The 24,602-nt window shown below is 43.8% G+C and overlaps 1 protein-coding gene across 2 annotated transcripts in view; it reads left to right on the plus strand.

Moving 5' to 3' along the window:
- Positions 1-24,602, plus strand: part of SLC26A6 (solute carrier family 26 member 6) — a 453,283-nt gene that overhangs the window by 274,013 nt on the left and 154,668 nt on the right. For both annotated transcript variants that reach the window (XM_069643342.1, XM_069643341.1), the window contains exons 7-8: positions 1,379-1,531; positions 10,299-10,381. In XM_069643342.1, the coding sequence (XP_069499443.1) occupies positions 1,379-1,531; positions 10,299-10,381 (236 nt within the window). The remainder of the gene's footprint in view (positions 1-1,378; positions 1,532-10,298; positions 10,382-24,602) is intronic.

Genomic DNA, 24,602 nt, shown 5'->3' on the forward strand with positions numbered 1-24,602 from the left:
TTGAGAAGCAGTCAGATGGCCCTCAAATCTCTAAAAACCTTCCTGCATGCCTCAAACCTCAAGGGTAGTTTACAGCAGCTGAAGTAATTTGAGGTTATTTGCCCTACATGGAGTGAAGTTCAAAATAATATGCACCTCCCAGCACCACTTTAACAAGGTCAGTGGATCAATGGACACGCTGCATGCATCTATGTGCAACCTGTGAATAGCAGCCAATAGATCGGGATGCAATGATGGCTTTGAATCCCTCTCTGGACTATGAAATGGATACCACTGACTTGGGCAATAACTCCTATTATGGTGCTATGAAACAATTCTGTCTGAGGCTTGTGTAACACAAATCACAAGAGGACTTGCTTTTTGCGAAATGTTCAGAGCTACAGCCTAACGGCTTATGTATCCTGCTAAAAGCCTTAAAATGATGGCCTATAAGAAATGGGTTGTCCAACTCCAGGCCTCGCGGACCGGATCCATGTTGGATTTTCAGACTACCCCTCATTAATATTCATGAGATACATTTGCATACACTGATTCTAAATGTATAGCTATTGCAACTATATGCTTATCCTGGCTGCCTTTGGCAGGCCTTTTGATAATTGCTGCCATGCAACAGAGAGTATGATCCTCAAGGCCATTATTGCCTCCTTCTGGGAATCTTCTTCATAGTAAGGAATTGAAGTAGGCGTCTGGATATGTTCAGCATCAAAACAGCAGATTTACCAATATTCAATTATGGGCGGTCAGTTCAGCAACTTTCAGCAACAGTTCATACAGGAAAACATCTCATATGTACAACAATGCATTTGTATTTATATTTTCGCTTCAGAACCGTTATGTCCTATTTTAAAGAATCATTTCTGCTTTTTATTAATTGTACTTTTTTGTTTTTATTGATCCTTAAAAATAATGTATTCAATCCCATCTAAGATCGATTTTTCCATTAAAAACCCCATTGTTTTCTCCTGACAATTTTGCAATCAGTTTGTTTTACACTCACACTTCTATTTGCTGTTTTCAAATCCTTTTTTTAGTGCAGCAGGATACCTAGTGGGAAGAAATTCTCTTTATTTCTAAACATGTAAACAGAATATGTCTGGGCTTGTCAAACCATCAAGTAATACAATGTAAAGAATATTTAGAATGGATATGGATATTGCAAACTTAGCTATAATGAATTTCAGTGTAGATTTTGGGATTTTTTTGTCAAACTGAGTTAACAATCCTAGCCTGTTAAAAAATTGCATAAAAAGTTAAGACACCCCCATAAATGAAAGGTCCCAGAAAGAATTAGAATGTAAGGTTAAATGTTTAGTTCCTACCATCCTGCAGCATCTTGTCTATTTCTAACCTTTGACCCTTTCGGACTTCTTTTCATTAGACTTTGATAAAGATCTTCTCCCGGCTGCCGGAGTCAAACGTCGGTGCCGTGGTAACCAGCATCGTGGGTCTAGTGGTGCTCCTTGTGGTGAAGTCACTGAACGAGCGCTTCAGCTCCAGCCTCCTGATACCGATCCCCATTGAGCTGTTTCTGGTAATAATCATGTTAATACAATTCCCTTGTAGAGATACAGAAGAATGACTGGGACTGTTATCTGTGGGTATCCAGTAATATTGACGAATTAAAAATAACGAACAAATATTTCTTACCAAATTCTTTTTTAAATATATATATGGAGTGGGGTAAGGGGTTAAAACAGGTGGGGAGGGGGTTGGGATGGGGTTATAAACAAAGGGAAACGGGTGACCTGGATAAAACCCCCAAATAAAAAGAAATCTGTATTTTTGTTTTGGTAAAAATGTTTTAGTTATTTCTTTATTCGTTAATATCGAAGGGAACCTTATTTGTGCTTTTATATAATTTGGCCAAATTACTTTCTCCATTTATTTCGTAATAGACACCAGGTTATGGGTGTTAACATATCAATGTGCTGCCACTGCGACAATGTACATGCTATAATCATGATAATCATATATATAGCTACTTATGTATTGTTTATTTCTGTAACAGCAATGGTAAAAAAAAATCACTTTGTTGCACTCCAAGGATGGGGGGAGCAAGTGAATGAAGCACAAAACAAGGCAGGAAGGGAATAGAGGTTCTTTTGCAGGCCTTAATAATAATAATAATAATAATAATAATAATAACAATGTGTTATTTATATAAGTCTTTAACCAAAGCACTTTAAATGGAACATTTACATACAATTATTATCACCCAACCGAATTTGGTCAATTTAGATCAGGAGAGGGCATAAAAGGGGAAATGGAACGTACTGTGTATGAATGTGGCAAGACGATGAGCTTGGAGATGAGCAGGTGCTACAAGATGGCAGCAAGTCATGAGCCATACAAGGCTGCGGGAGGGAGGAGGCAGCAGCATACACAGAGGCAGGCCATTATTGCAAGCTGTCCAAACAGGAAACCACCAGCTTTTCTGCCAACATGAGGGTGGGGCATAAAAGTGTGGTGGGAAAAATTGTTTGAAGAGTAAGGTTTTACGTTTTTTTGGAGGTTTGAGAGTTTGGTTTAATGCTATAGATCAGCATTCCAGGAGGAGGCCCCTCAGTACCGGTGGAGGCATTCCTTCCTGGACAGGATAAGCAGCAGTTTAGCACAGGCGAGGATCTTGGGGTTCTTGGTGGGATTTATCTTCTGATGAGTTGGACGAGGTGCAACTCAATCCTTTTTCCAAAGGTAGCCCGTGAAGGCCCTTCTGTGCATTTTAGTATTAGGAATGAGCCTGGCGGCTTTATTTGGATCGGTTGCAAGATGTGGGCAAGGTGTTTGGCGAGGCAGAGCTATAAGCTGTTACAGTAGCCCAGTCTCACTAATGCCATGCCCATGCCATGCCCACTATGTGATTCAGGAGACAGTTCACAGATCTGTCGGCTGAAGGCGAGATTTCCGTCAATTAAGATGTCTAGGTTTTTTGCCCATGAGACTGGCGAAGGGAGAAGACTCGCTGTAAGAGACCTCAAGAAAGGGGTGGAGCCAGGGCTCCATGTGCAGAATAAGATGGTCTCTGTTTTTGCTGGATGAAGGCACAGCTGGTCCAGTCTTGATGGAGAGCAGGCCTTTTGCAATAGACAAAACAAAGTGACCATTGCAACCTGACCGTTGCACGTCGGCTGCCTACAGCTGAACGGAGGTGTTGAAGGCTTCGAGCATGACCATTAAAGACTTCATATACCAGTTATAAAGCATTGGCGTGAGATCAGAGCTGAGGGGGGGTGGTCATGGTCAACGTGAAAGGACTCAAGAAAAGGAGCCCAGATTCCCACATTCTATTTGGATTTGCATGTAGGATGGGATCCAGCTTAACGCATGTCCCTAAATGAAAACGAGTGCCAGTACCCATGGCGCCATGATTGCCGGTGTAGAAGGCTGTGGACAAGCCGCATAGGAAGCAGATGGCTGGGTTGTTTTCATGCATCATAGATAGGAGTGCTTCCATGATGTGCAGGAAGGCAGATTCAGTGCTGTGAGATGGGCAAGACACTGATTGGAAATGGTCTAGTAGGTTTTCTCTTTCGATGCATTGCAGGAACTGGCCGTAGCCATTTCTTCCAGAATCTTACCAGTGAAGGTATTGTAAGAGATGGGCTGATGTTGGCCAGGATGTTGTGGCTCGATAAGAATGCTTTGATGATGGGCACTATGGTAGCGTCTTGGGTACTTCCCCATGGGGAAAAGAGCAGCTTATAAGGGTAGTGGCTCAGGAGGATAGCTCAGGGGCATCGTGCTCGCCTTGGAAGCGAGACGACACGGAGCACCACAGGTTCGATCCCCGGGTCTGCACTTAGAAACCCCTGGGTATTAAGCACGTTATAAATAACATATCATATAAATCATATAGTGGAGGAGGGAGCCGAGATAGTCATGTGCTTTTTTAGCTTCTATATGAAAATGGCCTTTAGGTGTAGTCAGCAAAAAGTTGTTTTAAAAATGTAGTAATTCAATATAAGCAATGCAAAGCGGGAAAATATTGCCAGTAATGAGGTCGCCAAAAAAGCTATTTTTAAACACATACAGGTACAAGGCTGCAACCCTAAATATGATCCAAACCTTTAACAAAATCTCCATAATCACCCTAACTCCATTCCTAAACATTCCCCTAACTCTAATTACAACCCTTATTCTACTCTGAACTCTCACAGAACACTAACCCTTCAGCACTCGAATGTATTTTATTTGCATGTGACTCAATACAAAATAAATTAGAAATAACAGTGTACCTATCTCCTACCCCATCACCAGCTCGCCACAAATGACATAGCCTTTGCCCTAACCCAAAACCTTCCTCTAATCCTGGCCTTACCCTTACTGCAATTCCACCACTTATCCTAATGTTTGCTTTACCCTAGCGACTAGGTTTACCCTAACCGCTATCCTACGCCAACATCACCCTCCCTCTCCAAACATTCCTTTCCTTTCTTTAACACTTACCCAAAACATTACTCTATTAGCCCTAGCCTTACAATAGCCCGTACTCTAACACTTATCCTGACACTTAATTTACCATAACGACTAACTAACTTCTTCACTCTAACCCCTATCCTTACCCCATCCCCTAGCCTAACTCTAAACCAGGCAAGCACAAGAACAGATAAAGGCACGGAATAAGCCAAAGGCAAAATAACCATCTCAGGGTGGTGTTAATGTCCCAAAAAAAAGAGGAGGGTGGCGTTGAAGGGCAGTAAACACACATAGGTAGAGCTAAAAGCCATACAACCATGTGGGTAAAACTAAATGCACCATAGTGTAGCGCTACACTCCCCATAAATATGTTAGAGGCCACAATTCCAATAAGCATAGATGTTACCCAAAGTCACCCTGGTTGACTCTAGACTGAGCGAGGCAAGATGCCAACTGGAAGTAGTCCACTATGGGGAAAAGTCCACGGAGAAGTGAAACAAATCCCTGTTCTAGACTCCTCCAAGGGATTTAGACAAGACAACAGGAAACATTGAGCACCTAGAAGAAGAAGAATCTACGAGTCTAAATGCACCTCCTCCATCCCACCACAAGTCAATTATATGCACAGTGGCAAGCAAAGGTACGAGGCGTGCATGGGCAATAACACAGCTGTTAGGCAGAATTGCATGCAGTACCCTCTGTGACTACCGCATACAATTAGGACTACAGGTGTAAGCAAAACCAACCTTTGGTATAAGTCTGTACTACACAGTTTTGTGGTAGTGAGCTGAGAAGCCAGGCTTCTCTCAAGAGGGAATGTGAGCAGTACAAGGATGTTACACAGAGGTCTTACAATCACAGTGGTTCAAGTAGACACTTACACTCAAGGTTTCTTTTTTTTTTTTTTTTCTTTTTTTTTATTATTTGTTTTAGCTGGTAAACCAACTTTTCAAATATTTACACTCATTATCATTTTTGTAGTTACATTTCCATACTTACAACATTAAAAGAAAGTCAATCATTCTTTGTATCTCATTACAAATCATTACAAGGCAGCATAAAACAGTGCAATGTATAATGTTATGACTACCAGATTGCCTTTTACTTCGCATAGATACAAGCAGTCTTCGTATCAGGAAATATATGATTAAGAAATTGCACAATTGCAAGCTGTATTGTTAATCTTGGGTTAGAAAATAAGAGATTCCATAACTGTCTGTGACTAGTACCACTCTGGACCAACAATTTATTTCCAAAGCATTTTGCTCTTATGTTATATAGGGCGGGGCATTCAGTTATAAGATGTTGCAATGTTTCACATTGTCCTTTGTCATTACAGTGCCGACAGAAATTCTGATCCTTTGATATTACTCTCCTTCTATATAAAATCTCATTAGTTTCATATTGATTTAGTCTGAATCTTAGATATTTCTGACGGCATGTAGGTGATGGATATTTTAGTAGGTACTCTGATATTACCCCATGCCTTTTAACACCAAATGCTTCGGGGTTAAAATCCTTAAGTTTTGAGCAGATTGTCATGTTGAATATCCAGTCTGCTTGGTGAATTTTGTTTTTGGCACGATCAGGATTTGTCAATAGAAGCTCGATCGTTACTGAAGCATCAGAAATCGCATTTAGCGTATGATTTCTCCACTTCAACGACATACCAATTTTGGTGGTTAGTAAATTTTGGGCCAGTACATGTAGAAGGCTGCGTTTCCCCATCCCATTCAACATTTTTCGGAGAAGAGCGCATTGCTTCCATAATACATGGGTATATAGGGAGATCAGACCCAATTCATGTCGCAATATGGCCAAAGGTGTTCCTGGCGAAAGTGTTAAAACTTTTTTCCAATATCTAGCTTCTATGCTATCCCAAAATTTACGATTTTGTGGGACCAGGGCCTCAACACCATATAGCAGAATTGGAATTGCTTTGGCCTTATAAAATTGCACAACATGTTTCAAGGTTTCTTGGTAAAACACGTATTAATTTATTACACAATCATTTAGAAAACATTCACTATCATACACAAATAAACTTCAACACCAAACCAATACGTTTCTGAGTAAATTAGGCTCCCCTGAAATAGGAGCAAAGTAGCATTTCAGTCACTTTAAATAGGAGGGCAAAGCACAAGTTAATAGAATAGATCACAAATACTTTCTTAGGCAGTGCAAATAGTTTCAGTTCACTAGAGGACTTGATTCAGTTCAATAGGCCTAGGTCAAAGTCAATGGGCTAGTGTCTTGGATAGGAAAAAGCAGTTCTTGAAGTAAACGGTAAAGTCTTTGCCAAAGTTCTCAGAAGTAGTTTGTACGAAAAGAATCATATGTTGGGTCAAAGCTGATGAGGCCTGCAAGTTGGGAAAGTTCCACAAACTTTCACCGCGAGAGAGGCGTTCGCTCAATCGGGTTGGCACAGTACCTTAATATGAAGCAAAAGATGCAGCTGAAGACGTTGGTTCCTGGCAGTTCCTGCAGATCTCACTGCAGATCTCACTGTTCCTGAGGCTCAGTCATGGGGACAAGAGGGAGGACGTCGGGGGACTCCTGCACTGCATGGGATCATCAGAAAACGCTGACAAAATGGAGTCACTTCAGTTCGATTAGCTGTAGTCAAGCGCACAAGCTGGTGTCCTGATTTACGAGTTGATTGGTCCCACCAACTCAAAGGAAGAAGTCATCCTTGAAGGGGCTTCTCTGTGGAGATGAACTTGGCAATTCGGGCCTGCAGCAGGGCTTCACTGGGCAAACCAACGGTCCAGGAGTTGCAGCAACTGTACTCTTCCAGCTAGTCTTTGGTTCTTTCGTTCCAGTGGTCGACTCTGTTTTCCAGTCCAAGAGACTCGTCTTTTAAACAGTTTTCTCCCTTTCATTCCAGCCTAGCTGCCACTCACCCAGCAGGGTGGTTGTCCTTGCCGGACAGTCAGCCAGCCAATCACGCGAGAGTGCATTTGGGTCTCCTAGAAGACTAAGCATAGGGAGTTTCGGGCACCTCCCTCACTTCCTGCCCACCCCAGACACTCAGACGCCAAAGGCGGTCTTCAGTCCTGAAACACGCCAAAGGCATGAAAACAAAGGGACCAAACCTAGTTTGGCGCGCAGAGACAAAACACTAGAAGGACCTTTTAAAAAGAAATGGCGAAAAAAGAAGACCGGGACCCTTTTAAACAAAGGGGCTTAAGGCGCCATCTTGAAAAACATGGCTCCTACAATTTTTAGCTACTGGTGTTCGTGGTCAGAAAAAATCATGGTAGTTCATTGTAAAACCACTGCCACCAGCCATTTCGATATAAAAGGGTAGCATTTGACTCCTACATGAGTTTCTAGACATAGGGGATACTAGGTTACCCCTCCAGCACTCCATAGGAAGATAGTGTGTGCTGGGTCTAGGAATTTAAAAAGACTAGTAAAGTCAATGTAACTTTACATTCTCTGGGATACAGTAGTTTATCCCAGAGAAGGTATTTAAACCTGTGAGAAGTCTAAAAAGACATCCCTGTGTCACTGCACTGGGGGTGCTGTGTAACACACATGAAAAGATGATGCCTATGGAGTTATCTTAAAACTTCATCATCAAAGAACACAAGAGTAAAACACACATCAAAATACATGAAAGAGTGGGAAAAAAGACTCACACTCTTTCCAGGTAAAATAAATCAAGTCCTCAAAATCCTGCATAGTTGCTGGGGGTCTCTAAGGTGAAGGGAATTAGCACATTTTGAGAATTCTCCCTAACAACCAGGTAGATCCTGAAAATGCCAGCAGCATCCACCACATCATCCATGAATGGAAACACTCTGACAGAGCGCCACATCTCAACTCTCTCTTTTAGAAACTCACTGCTTAAAAAGCCTTGGCCTTGTGTGAGGTCTCAGCCACCATCCACATCTATTCCTAAAAATATGGTGCTATGGCCCCATATCGCACTACTCGTCCTAAGTCCCTTCGGTCCACTTCTGCAATCTATATAGTGAGTGATGTACTGGCCAACATGTTCCTGGAAACCCAGATTGCCTGCTGGTCCTGATTCCTTAGCATGACAGAAAGGGGCTAGATCTCCAGTAAGCTATTATGGGTGGAGCCAAATATTCGGAAAAAGCAATTTACATTGAATCGTTTTCGCCATAATACAGATCACTGAAAAAATTGGCATAGAGAAATCATTGCATCCCGATATGATTGATTGTGCAACAAATACTTTTGGTTTCTATGTCAATTACCGTGATTTGGGATTGCGGGGGTGTCCCCCGCTTCATTTGCACAGGTCCATTCCAGTGGCCAGGTGATGGTGTCAATTAAGTTATTTAAAAAAAAAACACATCAGGTGCTCAAGCTCTGGCGGGGATCCGTATGCATTTTTGGAATAAGGAAATCGCATCTAATTCGGACGCAGCCGTAGAGGCAACCTACACAAAGTAATTAGTCCACATAAAGGTTTATCGTATTCAATATTAAGGCGCAACACGTTCAATTAACGTGTACGAGTAATGCTTTACGAGCGTTTTCTTTGTGCAGCTTTATCAGGCGATCAAATCGGTTGCGTTGTAACAACCCTAAAACAAATATTCAATAACAATGTGGAGTTGGGGTTAGATTCCCCAAGTGCCATGTGTGGGTGGTGCTAAATCCTTAAGAAAAGGTGTGGGCCTCAGCTAATGCCACAGATTCAGACATGAAAGGGATAGTCAATGGTGTCAGGCGGTAACCATTGTGGCGGGTGGGACCCACGTGCATCACTTGAGTGTGTGGCCTGTGTGCATCACAAATTGAGTTTGAAAATGATGTAATGCGGTTCAGTGTAACCAAAAATGGGGCCTGAACTGGTATCGAAATTAGGACATTCCTCAAGTGGCTGGTGCATATGAGGGGATGTTGAGCTCATGCCACTACAGCTGCGGTTCGCATTGATGCAACAATCACCACAATATTGCCTCAAAACTGTGTGTAAATACCTCCAGATTCCAACATGGTTCTATTCTCCATTTTGGAGTCCCATAGGACTCAAATAGGGTTGGGAGGAATAACCTCCAGTGGTAATTCCTTCAATGGTAATACCTTCATTTTGTGGTAGTAAGGTGGAAGAAATTCCTCCAGCCAAGCGCTAGAGCGCAAGCTCCTTCACTCTCGTGACAAACTCGTAATATGGGCGTGCACTAAAAGAGTGGTATTATTTCAGTACAGCCATTTTTTACCACACTGCCATTCATGGATTGAGCACCTATCACTGTATTCTCATCCACATTCTGAACATAATACGTCAGTCGATACCCCAGAATAAATACTAGACAGACAAACCTTTTGCGAGGGTGAATAGAGGGCTCGCTTTGACTGGTATTGTATAAGGAAGAGATACGCCATTTTCAAAATCAATGGGAAACCTTCTCCGGCTCTGTGCCGTGAAATCTTCAATGGGTAAATTGCCTTTAATCTGCCACTCAGTAACTAAAGTGCTAAGGACAAGTATGTTCATCCTGAACTCCCATAAGAAATCATGGTAGGCACTAAAAATCAAACAGGGCAGTCAAGCACTTTGTGGGAAACGGATTCCAAGCTCTATTAAGGAGCTAAGATTTTTGGAGAGCGGATTAACCTTAAACTGTTTACTGAAGGCCAGGAAGTAGAAGGTCTTTGGGGAGTCTTTGCAGGTAGCAAAGATGGCTCCCAAGTAAAACATCAGCTTCGGTTGTTGTTGAGCAGAGGGATTTCGTTGGAGGATATTCTTGGTGTTGCAGAGTTGGTTGATTTTGAAATCATAGAAGTTAATTTGGTTCCAATACCTAAGGTAGACAAGCAAGGGATTGCAGAAAAGATGCCTGATGGAGTAATGCCAATAGGGGATACAAAATAAAATATATATTTTTACTACCCATCAGCTCATTATTTCCACCGGCATTTCGTATGGAGTGAATTTGCATGGAAAGTTCGGCATCGAAACCGTGGGGGAAATCCCGATTGGGTGAGTAGTTGTGTTATTCTTTTATTCTTGGCTTGGTGTGCATTTGGGTGGGATTTCAGGATTCCAGATCCTTAAAACTTCTTCTCCAGTCTACAAACCTCTCCCATTTTTCATTGCTTATGCCCCAGACATGCCCAGGTATATCCCTACTTTATTTAAATGTTTAATATATATTGAAATATTGACCTACAGTGCTTTGGTTTCTCTGTGTTCTTCTCCTGCTGCTGACTGACTCGTTCTTGGGGTTTACACAGAAGGTGCCCCCTTATTGTGGTTCAATGAAAGATCCACACCAGGTAATTAATTAACCAATTGCCCTAAATACGCAGGGTCGCCATTTGCTTTCTGAGTCTGGAGACAATGGTACATTCAATGTGTTTTTTTACATACTTCTCTGAAATAAACAAATCATTTTTAGATATTCATGATTATATTTTATTAATGAATTTGGTCATAATAGCATTGCTGAACATTTTATTTTTATTTGTGGACTCATCTCAGTTTTATTGATTCTTTTTAAATTTACAGTGAAAACCACACTGATATATATACCTGCATTTTATCTATCCCTGCGTAAGCAATACTGCGCAGGAATTAGAACCATCGCAGTACAAAAACTGTACTAAAACAAATGAGAAGTATGGCAAAATAGTTGATTGGTGACACCAGTGTGTTGCCGCCATTATGAGTCTGCCCGCACTGACATATTTTATGAGAGAGTGTCCCAATTTTAAAACATGTTTTGCATAAAATTGGACAAATAAAGCATAGTATGATTTGTAAAGATGTGTAACCACAGTGTTTTTAGTGGGCTGTGTATTACATGGCATGATGGAAATGGTGTATAGGAAGCATAGATCAAGCACATAGTGAGAATACTTGATCAAAATGGCACTCATGTTCTGATATAGGACCATTGCAATGTATTAGTCCTTCCTCTATGTTGAGAGTTGCTGTTAACATGCTCTGTTTGGACATAAAGTTTTTAAATGGAACGCTTGTAGAGGGAAATCCTTAGACTAGCCTGACGAAGCCCCAGGTGGGGTGGAACACGTGGCAGCTTTGTGCTCTTTGAGAGTCTTTTCTCATGCACCACGGCTTTGTGATTCCTCTATTAAGAATCCAATAAAATTAATTGATTTCTAAGTCAGTTGTGTCCTTATTTGTCTTTCCGAGGAACGTGTGAGCATTTTCTTGCTGCGACCGTGAAGGACTGGGTAAGTGTATGTGTATATGTGTATATATATATATATATATATATATATATATATATATATATATATTTATTTTGCATGTATGTGATTGGTTTACACTTAAACCTTTAACGACAACAAAAAAGATACCACATAAATTCATCATACAACATTACAAACCATATATATAATACTCGCGGAATAAAAAGTGCACAAAATTGAAAGGAGTTCCATTGTTTTGTATTGTAGTATTGTATACCGATTTATAAAGCGCAACAAATACCCAAAGGCATCAAGGCGCTGGTGGCAGTGAACCGCCAGAGAGGGAGGTGTAAGACTCAGACTCTGAACAGACATGTTTTTAGCTGCCTACAGAGCGCAGATAGTGCATTAATGCTCCTGACGTGCAGCAGGAGTGCATTCCACAACATTTGTGCCATCACTGAAAAGGACCTACCTCCCACCCGGGAACAGTGAAAACGGGGAACAGTCAGCAAGAACAGGCCTGCCAAGCGAAGGTCCCTCTTAGGTTGATAGAGAGCCAGTCTTGATTGGAGGAACGCAGCGCCTCCTAGCGTGGATGGGCCGATTGAACCATACAAAGAATTTTAAAGTCGTGGGATAGCACTTAATTGACTTGGTATACTCTAATGTGCCATAAATCACGGTTGGCCAAATTTGGTAATGTTCCATAGATGAGGGCAAGAGAGGGAGAAGAAAGTAAGTTTGATGTCTGGATGAAGTCATCCAGAAGTCCAGAGCTACTGTATTAGGAAAAATGTAAGAAAGGGTGTCTGACATACTAGAAAATATTCACATGAAACCAGCAGAAGGTACATGAGTCTTCTTTGGCTGTTCGGTATGTTCCCGCCCATGAAAGATCCCCGGCTACAGGGTGGGAAGTCAAAAGTAGAAAGCCAACCACACCCCTCTCCAATGGCTGGCCACCTCCTCCTCTCTTCTCTGAATGAGCCGGCAACCATCCCTTACCCCGAATGCCCACTCTATAGTCTTCAACACTGATAGGCTGCATGGATGGGCTTTTGCATAAAACTTGGTGGGGCTTTTTAAGACAGAGGTGCTGCCTACCATGCCACAATAAACAACGTCTCCCACAATGCATTGTACTGGCCCGCTGCAAGGCCTGGAAACTGATCTTTTCAGCCGTATTCTTCTAAAGAAATTGGGGGACATGTTGTGGAAGATCCTCCATACATACATCAAAGCTGCACTCCAAACAAACACTGGAAAAGGGATGCAAGTGCAAATATTCCCACACAAAGAATATTTGGAAGCAAATTAAGGCAGCTAGACAGGGAGCATTTAGGAGTTACATTAGCTCAATGCACATTGGGTAGAAAGAATGGGGATAGAGGGATAGGCAATGCGATTGTAAGATAGAATGTCATCTGGTGAGGGTGGGATACCTCAAGATTTTGGGATTTGTAAGTAACAAAATGATACAGGCAATTCTGTTTCTGGAAAAGAGATCTGCTAATTAGACCCTCCTTTTATAAACCTCCATGCCAAAATCATATTGCATGCATGTGTTTTCGCTGAGATAGTCTCCTGATAGTCCCGGCACCTTCCCTGCAGTGGCAGCAGAGCACGTTCAAAGGTCATATGTGCATTGTTGACAGCGGCTGGAACACAACTGGCAGAGCTTGCTTTTTCATTGTTTGTACCTCGGATTCAAAACATAATGGTAACATGTTCTAGTCAGCCTGGTGCCATATTAAACTGTAATGATAAGCCATGAATTGTTATTACATGGTGGATACTGGGGTCACAAAAGTATACGGACACCGCATTTGGATGACATACTGTTGTCAGCTTGGTCAGCAGCGCCCTGGTCACTGCTAGTCCGATAGTATACTGTCCTCATTCAGGCTCCAGCTGATATAGTTTATGTTTTATGTGTTCATCCTGTATTTGCATGCTCTTGCACCCTTAAGCCTTTGGATACCGGGAGCGCGGTATAAATAATAAACATAAACATGGCAGGACTGGTGTGTATTAGCTGTCTGCATCTCCTCAGTAGCCATGCAGCACATTGCCCAAGAAGCTGCTATTTTGATCTCCATGAGAAAGGCCAATATCATCTTCCCAGGGCACAGGAACCCTAACCAAATGCTCCCCTGGGAACCAGTGCTTCAATGTCAGTCATGACATAACAGAGCAACCCTCACACCAGGGTGCTGATCACTCGAGTCCTTTTGAAGTGGGCAGACATGGGAAGGGGGCAGAGTTAGACTAGCCAGAAGAGAGGGTTAGGACAAGAGAGGTGCTCCACCCTCTTGGATTCTGCTAGGGAATTCTAAACTTCAGGCACTCTTCCACTTCCTGCAGACAAAGCACTCTGGGTATGATGTCAAAAGGCAAGTTACATTTGTTACAGCAGCCTGCATTGGACCCTTAGCAGGTTTGTTTTGGGTCAATCCACTGTGACATGTTGCCTCTAGAAAGGCAAGGGACCCTGCCCTTTGTTGATTCATCTTTGGGCTTCCAGATAAGAAGGATTAATCTTAAGCTCTGTTGGCAATAGTCTATTCCAAAGTCCTCTGCCATAGAGGTGCATATAGCAGGCTCCATGGCAGAGTCAATTTCTGCCCCTAACCCCCACAGGCCACATCTGGGAGGACCAACTGGCTGGACCCACTCTACTGCAACTGAGACACTGGTACCCAGATACACAGGACCCTCCTCACTGGAAGTGGCAGAACCCTGCAAGTGTGCTCTATATCCCCCGTGGATAGGAGGTGCAGAAAGAAAGAACTCACCCCTCCTGTGGTGATCCGGGATTCAGTCTCTCCAATTCTCAGAAGTCAAGGAGCAGATCTAGATCCTATTTACCAGCGCCAGACCATTTTCAAGCCAACTTGACCACTTTGAGTTACTTTTCGAACTGCTGTGAACAACAGGAGCTGCTTTTGATACTTACCACTTTATGTTCTGCTGTCAGCCATTAAGCCAGTGATTTCACATATCACCTGCCTACACCCCAGCACCTTGAATCATACACCACCGAAGCACCGGAACTCGCCATTGGACCCCCTTGAGCTGACTTGACTGATTTGAGATGCTGCCACAGCCTTTTGCTTGCCTGCACTTCGCCCAATCAAGTTGATAATCTCTGCAGGGACCTCACTGCACCGTTGCACCGCTTTGAGAGCTGTCAACCTGTATCGATGCTCACAATCTATGGTGGGCACTGATTGGAACTCTGCGTGATGCTGACTTGAGTCAGTAAAAGCGTCAAGAAGCCAAACTCAAAACTGTCTAGCCCACCAAAGCAAGCGGCAAAGGCATTTGAAGAGGCCCTGTCCCACACCCTGGATCCACCTTAAATACACTTTGTGAATTGTAAGCCCCCTTCTTTGCCTTTTATTTTATTAGAATTTTGTGTTTAGCCCAGGCCCTACCCACAGGGACTTGGAGCACATTACATGGTTCAAATATTAAAAAGGTGGGAGTTTACAAAATATTTTCAGGAAAATATAGGAAGATTAGGATAGATAAGTGGTGGCACAAAGAGTTATGTGTGAGGAAACAGGCATGTTTTGAGGCTCTTCCTGAAAGTGGTGATGGAGGAGGCAGCTCGTATGAAAAGAGGAAGGGGTCCCATGCCATGAATGCCCAGTGGGCACATATGGGCATGTGAGTTTGCAGAGTGAAATGTGTAGAGGGTGTTGGCTGGTTTGTATGGTGTTTGTGTTGGTGATGGGTTTGAGTCTGTCATGGAGGTAACGGGGAGTTTTGAGGTGGATGGCTTTGAATACAATGCAGAGTCCTTTGAGTCCTTTGAAGGCAATTTTCTGTTGTATGGGAGTCAGTGGAGCTGAGCAAGAGTGGGGGTGATGTGTGAATTTTTGGGTAGTTGGATGATGAGTCTGGCTGCTGCGATTTGTATAGTTTGAAGGGAGGCAAGGATGCTGTTGGGGAGTCCAGTGAGGAGAGCATTTCCATAGTCCAGCTTAGAGAGAACCAGTGCTTGAACTGCAGTGCGAAAGTCATCACGAGGAAGGATATGTCTGATTTTGCATAGGAGTTGTAGTTGTAGGTGTTTTGGTGGCAGTGGCTATGTGGTGTTTGAAGGAAAGCTGATGGTCGATGGTTAAGCCAACGGATTTAAGAGGTTTGACGAGGGAAATGTGTCGGTTGTCCATGGCAAGTTCGTGGATCCAGGGCAGAGGTCGGGTTTATGCGTTGAGGGGCAGATGAACAGGTATTCTGTTTTGGAAGGATGAGTTTGAGGAAGTGGGTGGCCATCCAGTTGGTGATGGTGGAGAGACATGTTTTGAGGGTGTGGCGTTGGGAAGGGGGTGACATTTGGAAGTATATTTGTGTGTCGGCGCATTTGTGGAAATGTACGTTGTGTTTGCTAAGGGTCTTCTAAGGGTCTGTCAAGGGATTAAACATATAGGTTGAAGAGGAGTGGGGATAGGGAGGAGCCTTGTGGGACCCCATACTTGACAGGGGTGGGGTCTGATCGCTAAGGAGACATGGTGACAAAGTGTGTCCTGTCAGTGAGAAAGGAGGTGAACCAGTCGAGTATGGTACCACAGAGATCCATCATGTGGGTAGGATGTCTCGGAGCAGATAAGTTGAACAGAGCAGTTAGAAGATAAAATCCTCCGCTCTGTTATAAATGTTGCAAGATCAGTACCAGTAGAGGCATTACGTTTGGAGGACAGGGTGACTTCATTGCGCACCACATGGCATATGCAAAGAACGCTGCTTTACGCTAAATTTACGAGCAGCAATGGTGTATCAAACTAGTTGTTAAGGTTGATGGGAAAAACAGCAGATAACCAACGAAAAAATAGTTTTTTGAGGTCACTTAAAGAGTCTGCACACGCATTGGCAGCCCAACTGAACTTGGATACTGAAATTTTAGCACAAGACCCCAATTTCGAAAATTAAATAAAAAACAAAGCAATGGATTGGGACATGGTAAACCACACACAAAGACGAGAAATCAGGAACTAGCTCGATAGGGTTGGTCAAAACAGACACTGTCAATGTACCTGTTAAGTAGTATGGAGCTTGAGAGCTTCATATTACACTTGCGCATGAATATTCTACATACAAGCGAATTCCCAGGAGCATGGTGAGATATTCCTGATCTACAAAGATTATCTAGATGTTGTAATGATGCGATTGAAACCTGCTACCACATTCTGACATGTTGTAAACCCTTGACGCACTTATATGCAAAGGGCTATGGACAGTACTTAAAGAATTTGAAAGATTGCTCAGGAGACCAATTCTGGTCACCCATACATGGGGCGACCTCAGTAGTGGTATGTTCAGCGGCGTTCGATATATGGAAGGAATTTAAAAATATGAAACGACATATGTACAAGTATAAGATGAGAAAAGAAGATTTTAAATTGTACTTAGTTGAAATTTTAGAAGTAATGGAATGCTTTATAATGTTTGTAATTTCATTATATTTTTTGTTAAATTTGATATGAAATGTGCTTAATGTTTTAATGAATTAAACTAATTGCACAATAACAAAATAATAGTAATAATAGAATGGCGTGGTCGATGGTGTCGAAGGATGCAGAGAGGCCGGGGAGTATGAGAAGTGCCATGTGTCCTTTATCTGTGATGCTTTGGGAGTCCTCGAGTATGCAAAGAGTGCTGTGTCCAGGTCTAAAGCCAGATTGGAACGTGTTTAGTAGGTTGTTTGTGGTGATGTATTGTTAAAGTTGGGCAGTTACAAAGCGTTCCATGATTCTGGTATGAACGAATAGTAAAAAGGTGGTGGTTTTTAGGGCATGTGGGGTCGAGAAATGGGGTTTTTGAGGAGGGGTGAGATTTTGAGTGCAGCGGGGATAGTACCATCTGAGAGACAGCAGTTGATGATGTTGAACAGTGGTGATGAAATTGGATGCAGCTTGAGGTGGGCATGCATCATTCAGGAAGTGTGCATGTTTTGGGTGTCAGGTGGCCATGTATTGGAATGTTTGGTAGTGGGTGGTGTGAGTGGGAAAGCTGAGGGGAAGGGGCTGTCCTGATGTCTATTAAGGAGTTGGAGTAGCTCAAGAGGTAGTTGCATACTGCAGTGGATGAGGTGTGGATGGTGGGTTAGAGAGAAACGACTATGTTTAATAGTTTCTGGGTACGATTAGTGGCGGATTGGAGTTCTTGAAATTAATGGGTGGCTTTGGCATTGTGTATGGCTGTTTTATATTGGTTAACCAACAAAGTAGAATTAGAATTCAATCTAGTCCAAGGTGTGCTCACACATAACTCTCTTATGGAGCTGCAAGTGTATTCCAATGTTATTTATATTTCAATTGTTTACCTTGATCTTAATCCATTTCAGGATCCACAAATAAGGTGAGACCTCTGCTGTGTCATGTTTATCAATTATTTATTTTGCTTGGAGGCTAACTGCATCCAATAAAGCCAGTTCCACTGTGTGTGGTTTGCAAGTGCATTTCAGAGCCAGTCAATCTTCAGGGCTGGGGCACTGTTTGTAATGTTCAAATATCACACTTACAGTATAATATCCAAAGTATAACCATATCCAAAGTATAACAATATTAGAGTCCAAATTAGAAATACACAACGAGAAAGTACACCAACATATTGTGATTCAAAATTTCAAGTGAACACTGATCTATCTCTGTCATAATTACTAATAGGTGCACGTCGGTTTTATGTTTGTTGCAACAGTGTCTGAGGGGTGTCCTGGTTGAGGGCCATGGATTCTTTTGCCAGGCTCTTTCTAGGCATCTGACTTCCTGCTTGATAGAGAGGATGGATCTGTTGAACCATGGTTTGTGGTGGTTTTTGTGGGGTTTCTGTCATTTCTGGGGTGCAATTTTGTAGAGGGCCTGTGTGATGATGGGGTTGTATTGGTGGAGTAGGATGGAGGGATGTGCTTGTGGGGATGAGGGATGTGGTATGAGTGGGTCTACGGCTATGTATGTGAGGTGTTTGGTGTGGCAGGCTGGGGAAGACGAGTGTGTGTGGCAATAAGTGGGATTTTTTTTCGTGAAGGGGATAGCAAAGTAGTCAGACCGCGAGGCCCAGAGTTGATTATCCACGGAGACATGATTTATGTTTGCAATCAAAAGATCCAGGGTGTTGCCAGCAATTGTGTGGGCTAGGCGATTTATTTATGTATTTATTGTGCATTTGTAAGGTGCTTATACATCATGTAAATTGTGTTTCAAAGCACCCACAGGGCAACGGGAGGGAACATGGAAATGAAAGGCAAATATAATAACAATGGAGAGAAAGAAAGAGGTGGTCCAACTAGGCCTTGTGAGCATTCAGAATGTGCAAGTGCAGAGAGGGAGAAGGGATGAGGTAGGGTGGTAAGTGCTAGGAGTTCCACTGAGGGAAGTGCTGGGTAGTAACTGGCAATCAGTTGTTAAGTGTGTGGCAGAGAACACTTGGTAAGAGTGCCAATACAATAAGTGCAGGCCTGTGAGACAGCACAGGCCAGTGGTTGCACAAAGGCAAGTGATGGAAGTGGGCGGAGGCTCAAGGCGATTGGGGAGGGGAAGGCCAGGACCAAGGAGGACACATAAGGGCCCTGGTCACCAATCTCAGCGACTGTGGGGTTTAGCAAGGGAGGGAGAGGGGGAAGGAGGAGGTGAAAAGGAAAGTCTTGAAGAGCTTCCGGAATTTGAGGAGACCCAGACAGCCTTATGGATGATGCAGAGGGATTTGAATTTGATCCTTGCATAAACCAGGGGCCAGTGGGGAGATTTTAGGGCTGGAAGGATGCAGTCCCTGGGCTTGAGGCCAAGGATAAGTCTTGTGCCCTATTCTGGATAAGCTGGAGGGGACGTAGAGAGGAAGAGGGTAGATTAAGGAAGAGGCTGTTTCAATTGTCGAGGCTAGAGAGTACCAAAGCTCTAGAAACATTGACCTTCTGGGGGAAAGTAAGGAAAGGAAGGATTCCTTTGAGGGGGTGGAGTTGAAAGTGGGCCTTCTTGGCAAGGTCCTGGATGTGAGGGAGGACGGAAAGAGAGGAGTCGAAGATGACACCAAGGTTTCTGGCTTCAGATGAAGGAGAAGGGGAGAGCCCATAGAGGGTGGCCAGAGTGGAGGGAAGAAAGAGGGAGCAGGAGTCCCAATGGGAAGGATCTCAGTCTTGCTGGTGTTGAGGCAGAGATCATTGGAGGCACACCAGGACTGGATGGCAGATAGACAGTCAGGAATGATGGAGGAGGTAAGGAGAGGATCAGAGGGAAGATTGAAGAAGAGTTGTGTGTCATCTGCATAACTCCTTTCCTGAGCAAACTCTTGGAAGAGCTGGCAATCTCCCAGCTTAATCTACATACTGAATCTGTTGGTTGCCTCCATGACCACCAGTCTGGCTTCAGAGCTACCAGAAGCATGGAAACTCCTCTCCTGAACACTTGTGAAGACTTGCTCTCCAATCTTGACTCTAACCTCCCTTCTGTCCTCATTCTTCTCGATCTATCCTCTGCTTTGGACACGGTCAACCATACCATCCTGCTACAATCGCCTCTGCGACCACCATGGTACTACTGATGAGTCTCTGGCCTGGTTGACCACCTTTCTCACCGACCAACCCTCTAAGATCCAACAGGGGTCTTTCCTCTCTTCTATCTCTCTCTCTACTTGTGGTGTTCCCCGGGGGTCTAACCTCTCTCCCTGGCTCTTCAACCACTACCTGGCGCCTCTTGCCCACTGCATCGCTTCTTTGTGCTCCAATTTTCAATGTTATGCGGATGACACTTAGTTCTCTTTCAGGCTTCCCTCAGTCACCTCTGCTTCTTTTCTTATACCAGACTGCTTGGCCGCAATTCAGGAATGGTGTGCCACCAATGATCGCTGCCTTAATGCCAGTAAGACTGAGATCCTCCTCATTGAGACACCCGTTCCCTCCTTTCCTGTCTCTCTCTAGCTGCCCACTTGTCTTGTTGCACCCAGAAACACTTGTGTACATACGCGTTATAAATGCCACATCATATCATAACACTGGAAGTAAGTGGAAAAAGTGGAAATTAGGTATGCAAGCGGAGACATATAGATGTTAAAGAGCCAGGGAGAAAGGGTTGAACCCTGGGAAACACCACAGGTGGAGATAGAGGTGAGAGAGGAGAAAGGGCCCAGTATAACCTGGGAGGGATGGTCAGTGAGAAAGGAGGTCAGCTAGTCCAGCGCCCGCTCCGAGATACCAAGGGTATCGTGGAGCCGTTTAATGATGATGGAGTGGTTGACTGTATCAAATGCAGTGCAGAGATCAAGTGCAATGAGAACAGCTGGAGAGTTAGAGTCAAGAGATGAGTTGTGTGAGGTCATATGGAGTGAGCGGTGCAAGGATAGTCTTTAGTGTGGCATTGGTGTCTGGGAGTGAACTACTGGGGTTGAAGTCGCTAGGGTAGATGCTGTTGCAGGTGGAGGTATGGTTGTTAGTAGTGAAGTCAGTCCATTCAGTGGGGAAGTTGGGATTGTGTTTAGGAGAGCGATGCATGAGCTGGAGAAAGGTGGGGTGTGGGTGTGAAGGAGGGGAGCAAGTGAGAGTGTTTCAAAGGATGTGAATGGGGGAGAGTGGGATTACTAAGTGTTAGTGTGTCTTTATTTATGATGGCAATGCCACCACCTTGTTTGTGTGGGCGGTCTCTGGGGTGGATAAAGATAGTATGGAGGAAGCATATCAGGGATAATAGGTGTGTGGTGGGATTTGAGCTGTGTTTCAGTAAGGAAGAGTACATCTGAGGGGTGTGTTCTAATGAGTTCATTAATTTCATGTGCTGACCAGGTGCAGAATGGCAGTTGGGAAGCATGCAGGTGTCTGCAATTAGTTATTGTAATGGAGTGTTGTGTTGGAGTTTGATTTGGATGCTGTTTGTGTGTTGTATGCAAGGCATTTTCGTGGCAACCAGGGTCTAACAAGGAACACAGGGAACACAGAATGAAATAGAGAAGCATATAGCAGCAACCCTTAGCTCTGTCTCCTCTTAGATCTGGACACCCGGGCGAATGGACGCCCAAAAGACAGTGCTTATATTCCCAAAGTAACCCGGAAGCAGCTTTGTCAGAGGTCACGTGGGCAGTCCCTAGATCAATCCTGGCTGCTTCTTGTAGGCCCCCTGACCTCTGCAGGCTTTTAAAAGACATATTCTTGAACATTGACATTTGCTGCTCAAATCATTTGCCTGCACCCTTATCTTCACCCAGTGTTCCCTTTTATTCTCTAAATCTGCATTCTCTGTGTATATAGTACTTTGACTGGATATTCTTTTATTTTGGTAGCATTGTTCTACTGCTGTTTGTGTTGCAACTGCAGTAGCTCACAACCCTCCTGAAGAGTATAGCCTGGCCTCAGCCTGCATTACCAAAAGAGGCGGTGAAGGAATAGCTGTCGTGCTGTGCCTGTTTCACCTTTACGATTGGAATCACTGCTGCTTCAGTAGTAGTGTACGGCTGAGTTGGTACTTTAGAAATTACTCGTCCCTTTACTCCTATGGGGCGGCAGCCATTTTGGCACAGAGGATGTGTGTGGGTGTGCGCACACAAACCAGAGCACTCCAGTATTCCTGTTTCATGCATGAGTAGGGCTCTAGTCCTGTTTTTCCTTTGCATTCTGGTACTTGTAGTTCTGATTTTAAAATGGGAAAAGCAAAACTATAAGTCCCAGAATGCAAAGACAATACTGAGACAACAACCAAGAGCACCTACTCATGCATGGAATGGGGAAACTTGAGAGCACGGCACATACACAAATGCACACACACACTTGTACTTTTCAGGGAAGATGAGGGATATTTTGAGGACATCTCAGGAGATTGGGAGGGTGTTTTAGGGATTTTGGGGAACATGGGTGAAAACAGCCCAATTAGAAGTGAGAATGAGGGCAACTTTAGTGAGATTTGCAACACGTAATTCTGAATGGGGATCCTCCATCCTGGGACATTTAGTTCTGTGGGAGGGTGAGTTTTTCTGTACTGAGGCAAAGGATATTCTGTGGTATGTACTTCTTCAGCCGTATCTGCCCTTAATGAGGAAGAATGCATTCTATTATGTGTGGTCCTGCAGGAACATTTGTACTAAGTGGGCTAAAGTGCCTACTGGGACATGCAACCCTTTTGTGGATTGCTTTGGACTGAGGTAGACTGTATTTCTGGAAAGGTAATCTAATTGTTTTTCTGTACGTAATAATGCAACACGCCTTCTGAGGTGTGTAGTCTTTTACAGGCATTTGTAGTGTGTGTGTGAGCATCTATTCATAGCAATGTAGTCCTTTGGACACATCTGCACAGCAAGGTGCAGTTCTTGACATGTAGTGGATTGTGAATGCTAATCACATCCGGAATCTACACCACGACAAACATACACAGTTGGTTATAAAAACCCAATCTCTTCTTTCAACATCTGCATCTTGCAACAGACACACCAAAAACACAAAAACTGAGGGGGACTCACAGTCAGCAACGGTAAATGGGCGAATACACACACACACACACACACACACACATACATACTCAGGAACGCAGAGAACACACAGACAAATCCACCCTTTTAAACACTAAAACCCACAAAAGGAGACAAACAATGCAAACACTAACTGTGAGAAACCCGAGGGTATTCTTACTCCTACGCCCCTTGGGTCCTTTGCGCAGGTGGCCAGGGAAAGGCCATCACTCTTGGATCCTGACCCTGGGGCTGGAGAAGCAAGGGAGGATCACCTGGGTGGAGGGTCTTTGAGGATTGGGAGTGGGGTGGCCTTGGGCGAGGCATGGTATACCCCTTTCCCTACTGACAACCACCCTAACCCTCCCCCAACCTTTGTGCGCTATTATGTGCCAGTTCCCCTCAGATCTTCACATATAACACTTGACAGTACTGAGACGAAGAGGATGCAAATGAGAGTGATGAAGATTATCCCTTTACACCACTCTGGTACTGGGGCGAGGAAGATGCCTGCAAGGGACTGTGAGGGTCAGGCATGTCCCTGTACTTGTGGTGAGGCAGGGCTAATCAGAGTTCCACACCTGCAGCCTGTCAAGGGGCTGCAGTTGTATAAAGAGAGACCAGCCCTGCAGGGAAGTGCGCGACAGGTGAATCAGCAGGAGGTCCGTGAAAGGAGGCAGCTGTGGTGGCCCAGGAGGAGGAACCAGGACGCTGGCAGGTGTCCAAGAGGACTTGTGGATCCCAATGTAAGTGGGCTGCATATTCCCCACAAGCCTGGGGCCCTCCAAATCTCAGCGCGTGTAGCCAGAGCTGCTAAGTAGCCCAGAATGCCAACAATGCTGTCTGCGTCCGGAGACCAGCATCAAAGGTGCCAGTGTGAAGCAGGGAGCACACAGCGAATGAATGAAGTTCACATCAGTGGGTTTTCACAACTTCAGGAGGTAAAAGGAATTTGCAGGAAACCACCAGGTGGGAGCAGAGAAGACAGCACTGGGGAGCTCCTAAAGGACCACAAGTGAGTAATGGTCCTGAAGAATAAACAATTAAACCCATATTGAATACCGAACCAAATGGAAATTCGATATTTGAAAATCCAATGCATATTGAATACCTAACTAAATGGAAACGGAGCATTGAGATAAAACTAGCGCACATTGAATATGGAATTATATAACAATTTGACATTTAAAGCTAACAAGTATACATTGAATACTGAACTTAATTAAGCTTACATAAGAGAAAATTAAACTCTGAGCTAAACGTGAGCTTTAGAACGTATGTGGCACAATGAATCAATCCAAACCTGGCAGTCTAATATATTAAAGGCTGCAGGAAGCCAAACAGTGAACTTTAATGAATGAATGCAGTGGGATAAGGCTACAGTTTGGCAAGGGGTGTGTGATACATGGTGGCACAGCCACAAGGCGACCAAGAGGGAGCCAGAGGAGTACAAGAATATACCCTAAAACAGGAGCCTAATAAATGTAATCAAGTGACAGTGACTTGGTGCTCAGGAATGAATACTAAGTAACTTGTGTGTGTGGGCTGAGGAGCCCAGGGTCCTAGTTGCGCGGCCTGCGATGGGTGGATCGTGTGGTCTGACAACTGCGCCTAGA

Source organism: Ambystoma mexicanum, chromosome 2p (genome assembly GCF_040938575.1).
Source record: "Ambystoma mexicanum isolate Mex_15411 chromosome 2p, UKY_AmexF1_1, whole genome shotgun sequence".
Taxonomy (NCBI): Eukaryota; Metazoa; Chordata; class Amphibia; order Caudata; family Ambystomatidae; genus Ambystoma; species Ambystoma mexicanum.